The 6,729-nt window shown below is 42.1% G+C and overlaps 1 protein-coding gene across 2 annotated transcripts; it reads right to left on the reverse strand.

Annotated features, from left to right (window-relative positions):
• Positions 1-1,011: 1,011 nt before the first annotated feature.
• Positions 1,012-5,668, reverse strand: LOC119275085 (hexokinase-8-like). Of its 2 annotated transcripts, XR_005135480.1 has the most exons (10): positions 5,294-5,590; positions 4,377-4,527; positions 4,098-4,280; positions 3,785-3,859; positions 3,535-3,690; positions 3,332-3,430; positions 3,129-3,259; positions 2,621-2,702; positions 1,884-2,445; positions 1,012-1,778 (listed from the first exon to the last, which is right to left on the reverse strand). XR_005135480.1 is itself a non-coding variant. In XM_037555870.1 (9 exons), the coding sequence occupies exons 1-9, from the start codon at positions 5,458-5,460 to the stop codon at positions 2,110-2,112; spliced, it is 1,380 nt and encodes a 459-aa protein (XP_037411767.1). In that variant the 5' UTR covers positions 5,461-5,668; the 3' UTR covers positions 1,862-2,109. The 2 variants fall into 2 exon arrangements, 1 of the variants encoding a protein (XP_037411767.1); XM_037555870.1 differs by lacking the exon at positions 1,012-1,778 and having other exon boundaries at positions 1,862-2,445; positions 5,294-5,668.
• Positions 5,669-6,729: the final 1,061 nt, after the last annotated feature.

Consider the following 6,729-nt stretch of genomic DNA (forward strand, 5'->3'; position numbering starts at 1 on the left):
CACAAAAAGGAAAAAATCCCTTTGACTTCATTTGAAAAACAACAACAAATTTTCGACCAAAATAGTGTGATAGCAAATAAATGCTGGTTTTTATTTGTGAAAGTTTATATACTAGTGCAAAAGAAATTCAAGTTTATCCTAAAAAAACTTCTAAAGTATTTTGACAACGCTACGCTTAGAATGTATTAGGATATATTAGATCATACTTGAAACTCTTTTCAAATGTATGTTCCAATCTTATTAAAGGAGGCATAAGTAACTTGGATCATGATTCATGACACGTCCTTTTCCAGGATGGTGGCGTTCTTGGGGCAGACACAAGGGTCGATGCCAAGAACTGTTTGAAAATCCACTTTTGTGTAACAGATAGCCATTTTTGTGTCCTGTGCAGAAAACAAACAATTTGGCGCGAACGTTTCCGTATTTTCAATATTTTGCAGACACACTTTTTGAAATAAAGAAGATCTCAGCTCGTGCCAAAGCATAAAGAATGAAATATGGGAGTAGATCTGTGCTATCTGAATGTTACTTCTCTTTCTTTCTGCTCATAAGACGGCCACAGCGGGCTTATGGTTTCCTTTGCTGCACTGTCAGTATTTGAATCAAAACACGAAGGAGGCCTGACAGTGAGCGCCACTGCACTCTACTCCCTCCGTAAACTAATATAAAAACGTTTAGATCACTAACTCTAGATAGTATTTTCTTGCTCATATGTCCTGTACTATTATGTGTCAAAGTGTTGACACTTTTTTTTCCACGAACATGTTGGATTATTGAGAGGGAGCATTCTTTTATTGCATATGCTGATTCTGACGATCATAGCTGTAAACACCTCTATTACTTACATGATCATTGTGTTCCTTTTTCGGAGAGAAGCAATACAACTTGTTTCTGCAGCAATTTGAGGTGGTATTTGCAGTGACAGCAATGTTGGTGTTTGTGTAATTACAAAAGGTGTAGACCTTTCATTGCAATGATTCAATCTGGCATGGCATGTATGCAAACTTTTTAAATGGTCATGCTCTGCATAGGAAATGATGCAATTCAAAGAGCAGCAGCAGCAGCAGCAGCAGTACCTTTATAAAGATCCTGTCAATAGTTTTGTCTGGATCGTTGGCAACTGCAAACCTTTATGGAGCATGCCCGGCGTAACAATGACGCTGACTATTGCTGCGCATATCCCTTACTAATTACAAGAGCATCTCGGGCAGCTCGTCCAAACGGCTGTCTATATGAGATACAGACAGTGAGGCGAAAAACGCTCTCCAGCAGATTGTCTACAGGTATCACTGAATTGGGCCATGAACAATCGATGTGGATCGTTTGATTTATTGCTTTCCACAAAGACAACTCCTTTGAAACCCAAGGCCGGGTCAGTGGAAGAGTGATTATTTCGGGCTCTACACAGCGGCGGCTGCGGCGGTTTGAGAGCCGAATGTGGTAGCCATCTGTATGTTTCTGGGGAAGCTTTTACTTGAGCAAATGATGTGATCTGTCCTGTGTTTCTCCATTATTGTACGTGCTGAATTTAGTGCGGGATAGAGATTCCTTCACTGCTGAAGTCGTTATCCTGATCGCCACAACTTCAGCCTTCCACCTGCACTTGTCTCAAACTTGTCTGATTGGGTCGCTGTCCTCTTCTTTATCACCACAACTTTTGGCCTTTTTGTACATAGTAGTATGCCAGTTTGATGAGCTTTTTAACCTCCAAGGTTCACGAATTAACCTTGTTGATGAGCAATAGTGCAACAGGGCAGTTTGGAGCGTAGGAATTTGACCTGAATTTTGTACCACTAAACAGTTAAAAGAAGCTTGTTACTCAAAAAGATAGTTGCAGATAGTAAATTCCACAAAAAACATAGGACGGAAAGACGGTACTTTACATTCAAAGAAGCTTGTTACTCAAAAAGATGGTTGCCGATTCATGAGACCTCAGGTTCCCTTTTATTTTAACTGTCCAAGGTGACCTCATCTAGCCTCGTTTCGGTCATGGACCTCTTACAGTTCCAGCACGGGTACACTGTAAGTACATGCTGGAGAATTAGGTGCCGTTTATCTTTCACCCCTGAAATGGGGACATAAAATGTATGGCAACTAGCTTGCCTACTGCTATTCAACATTTCTGCACTGAGATTGGGAAGCAGCGATCAGGGCAGCCCCTATCCCCGAGCCATCGTCCGCGTGCTTGATGACTACCGACTTCGATGACTGCTCCCCTAGCAGCTCATATAGAGTAGCTTCCAAACATTTGCTGAACTTGGCATAGTGTTCGAACAGTCCTCCATCGATGGCGATGACCGACCGATGCTTGTCGACACAGCCATCTCTCCCAAGCTTCTTGAGGATCCCTGCAAGGCCCGCAGCAGCCAGCCGGGCTGCCCTTCTTGCAACAATGTCGCAGATCTCAACAACCATTTTCCGCGTCTCTAAGGACGTGCTTGCAATCTGGAGAGTATGCATATCATCTCACTTCAATTTATTTATTTTCAAAAAGAGGGCAACACCCTTGCCTCTGCATCAAGTGATGCACACAGCCTTACCATGTCACTTCAATGTGTGCATACAACTAGTATAACATTTTCAGTACGACCGCTGTGCAATGCTCACAAAGTCAGCATACCTCTAGGATTTCTTCCAGTTTTTCTTCTACTATCTTCAGATTGGGCGTGTCGTCATGGTGCATTGCAGAAATATGCGGAGTCCTGCGTACAACATAAAACCAGATTTATCAGCACATGCCAAGTTTGAATTTGGGAGTACTCCCTCCGATCCAAAATGAGTGTATTATGGATCAGAGGGAGTAGCATTTTGCCATGGTTAGTGAATGGTCTGTTTATTAGAAGATTAAAGCTGATGTGCATCAATAATAACATGCACTTGAATCAAATCCTTGAATCATGTATGCAGCATTAAGCCAGATTTTATCAGCACATGTCAAGTTCAAACTTTGGCAGGACTTGCTACAGTTAATGAATGGTCTGTTTGATTAGGAGATTAAGAACACCAAGCATTAACAGGGGTATGCATTTGAAAGAAATCCTGAATTCCAGATCATCAACAAGATAAAATTCTTTACGACTACATACACATTAGAGCATCAACCGCGAAAGGCTGGGGAAACAGCATACCGGAGATGGAAATGAGTTTTGAGCTTAGTGTGGTCAATTTCACCAAAAATGCCAGATTGCAAGGACAGTTTAAGCAACACCCTCCTTACAATTTCACCTAAATACATTCCTGAGGTTAACTTCTCGTAGATCTGAAAGAACCAAAGTATATGATTGAGCCAATGCTCAACAGCAAGAACAGGCAGACTATAAAATAAACTTGCCTGCTCTCCTGGATTTAAGCTTTCACTATCTAATGCTTGATCGTATTCAGTGACTGGAAGATGGCATGAATAGAAATTACCCCATTCCATATTAATGACCTGGTATATGAGAAGACATCGCACAAATAACTTAGAAACAACAAAATAGTTCAGAAGAATCCTAACATATCCTTGAGCACCACTAGGTTTGAAGTGAAAGGCACCATTTCTCCTGAATTAGGCAGCTCTCCTTCCCATTTTGGTATAGCATTTGCCTTCTCAACATAAGCAGCATTTGTGCCAGTGCCAAATATCACACCTGCGACGACATCTTCATCGTAGTATCTGGCTCCAGCCAATGTCCCAACAGCGTCATTAATCTATTTCAGCAATAATCTCTTACAATGAGAATTTTCTTATGAGGTTACAACTAGATTATATTAGAAACAGTGATATAAACTTCTCAACACTTACTAGTGCAGCCACATGCATGTCTAGACCTTGCTTCTGCATAGCTGTTTGCAGTTCAGCAACTACATCTTTACCTACCTGATATGAGTGAGAAAGAGATTAATTCGAAGGAAGATCCATCTATAGACAGTTAAATATTTGATTTTTGATGATAAACACAGATAAACATAGTTTATTGATACGATTCCCAGAATTTTTTATCCACTATGGTTTAGAATCAAATGATGATACGGGCTTCAAACAGCCGCATTTGGCGACATCGTTACATGATACGATGTACAAATATGCTGGGTATGTAAGCACAAGGAATTCTTACAGCATCTTCTATAGAAAATGCCTTTGTCCACTTGACAAGGGTCCCTGATGCAACAGACCGTTGCCTCACTGGGAAAGAAAATGTGAATCCTAGTTTCCGTGTCTTCTCGTTTGACAAGCTAGTACCCTTCTCTTCATCAGCCACAAACTTGGCTAATTCAGAAGCAATGAAACCAAACAATTCCTGTAAAATGGAAAATGAACACAATCAAATAATAAATCAAAGAAGAACATCAGATCAATTCAAAGTTACCGAACTAAGCATATACTAAAAACATACAGAGGAGCTCCCTGACATCAAATGTGGTGGGATGGCGACTTCTCTGGACTCGCAGCTAATGACATGCTTATCATTGCCACCTAGCTGCACCTTCAAGACACGGAAGTTTGTCCCTCCTAGGTCCAGTCCATAGAACAAACCTTCCTCTCTCCTAAATTTGGTAGCACAAAAGTAAGCGGCCAAATAAGTCTAAAGTGTGCACTGGTTAAACATAAATTGCCTGCAGAAATCATCTATCTTTACCATTAAATCTATTTTTTCAGAGGAAAGGCATCGGGTGCCCAGCTTTAAATTAATAAAGTCAACAAGTAGCAGCAGGAGTCATACACCATCAAATCTACTCCCTCCGTCCCATAATATAAAAGCGTTTTTGACACTACACCAGTGTAAAAAACGCTCTTATATTATGGGACGGAGGGAGTATCAATCAGCTGACCTGAAGCCCGATAAAATAACACCAAAATGGACGACATTATAGTGCTATGAACATAATAAGGATCCAGTATTTCTAGTTTCTCATGACCGATATGTCCGACATCCATGAGGTCAGTTAATAAAATGATCAACTTATTCTGGTCTTATTATAATGGTATAATGATGATAAGGATGACATATCTCTATTTCCCAATTACAACCCGACATATCCCATCCATTCATGGGTGCCCTTGTTATGTTATGCTTGCTGTAATTCATATGACCATAGTCTTTGATATACACGTACTCCATCAAACGTCAACTACTCAACTGGTTCAAGTTAAACATCAACTGATTCAAACTAGTAGACACATAAACGACTAACTGTCGAGGGTGAATAGACAGACATTTTCAGGGAGCATGAACACAAGAACTGAAAGACCAACGCTTCCTGTGATTAGACAAACAGATAACAAGCGAGAGCTGGAGTACATAAAACTAACCCCGTGGGGAGCTTGTCAACGTAGGAGAGCAGCATCTGGACCCTGCTCCCACCCTCCTTCCCCAGTCCCGCGCACATCTCGTCGGCCATCGCCGCCGCCACGTCGCACAGCAGCGACGGCGGCGTGGCGCACTTCTCTCGGAGGTCCGCCACCACCTGCTCCGCCATTGCCGACGGCACTCCCAATCTCCCGAAAAGGTAGATGAAGGGGAAATAACTGAACTGAAATACAGTAGCAGGGACAGGAAAGGAACTGAAATACAGTAGCAGGGTCCAAAATATTCGACCGCCCAAGAAAGAAGATTTGAGAAAGGCGGGGGGCAGGAATGGGGTGGCGTCACGTGATATTCGGCGCGACGAGCAGGGATGGTGGCGCGACACGTGAATTTTGGCCGGGAGCGCTTATCTCTTCGATCGGCTCGGTGGAGCGGCGGGGAAAGGTTGGCTCTGGCTCGTGTGTTGTCGCTCAGTTCTACCTCTTCGGGAAACACGCAGCACAAATGCGGTTTATCTGTGGATTCCAGAAATAAAAGTTTTCTTTTATATTAAATGACCCCACAGAAAACCTAATCAGCTTGATTTTTTTGACAGGAAGGCCTTCATGGTTAGTTTTATTAACCTCAAATAATGCTTACATCATCTAAAAAATAGCAATAATAACCGAAGGTGCATCCATCCATAAAAGAAGGGGTGTTTGCACGTCCCCACTCAGCTAACTGATGAGCAACTGCATTTGATTATCTATTACAGTGTTCAATAATAACCTTCCCGAACTCCCGTAATAACTCTCTGCAATCATCTAAAACGGGAGCTGCCACCATAGAATGTCCCTCATTCAGATGTATAACATCGACCACAACAGAATTATCCATCCCCACCAAGACACTATTGCACCCCATACTTTGGAGTAACTTTAAACATTTAAGTACCGCCGCCGCTTCCGCGGAGACGACATCTGCCATATGCTCAAGGCGAGAAGTAAAAGTAGCAATAAAATTACCTTTGTGGTCTCTAACTATCGCCTCACATGACCCGTATGCAGATCCTCAATAAAAAACGCATCAACGTTTATAATTTGTTGCACTGCCAAAACAATGGGCCATGTGTTCCGTCTAGGTGCAATAGTTTGTTTCGCTGCCGCTTGTGTGAAGTTAAGAGCCAATGCATGGATGGCCAGCGTATATCGTAACGGCATCTGCACTTCCTCCCCTCTGACATGCTGTCTACGCTGCCACCATACGAACCAGCTCGCTATAGCTATCAACTCTAGAAGCTCTATCGAGTCGTCATAATTGTGTTTTGTCGATTGATCACACAAGAGAAATTCCAACACACGGAACCCGAGCGATCAACAAGCGACGCATCTGAAGGAAATATGCCCTAGAGGCAATAATAAAGTTGTTATTTATATTTTCTTATATCATGATAAATGTTTAT

This window comes from Triticum dicoccoides, chromosome 3B, assembly GCF_002162155.2.
Source record: "Triticum dicoccoides isolate Atlit2015 ecotype Zavitan chromosome 3B, WEW_v2.0, whole genome shotgun sequence".
Classification (NCBI taxonomy): domain Eukaryota; kingdom Viridiplantae; phylum Streptophyta; class Magnoliopsida; order Poales; family Poaceae; genus Triticum; species Triticum dicoccoides.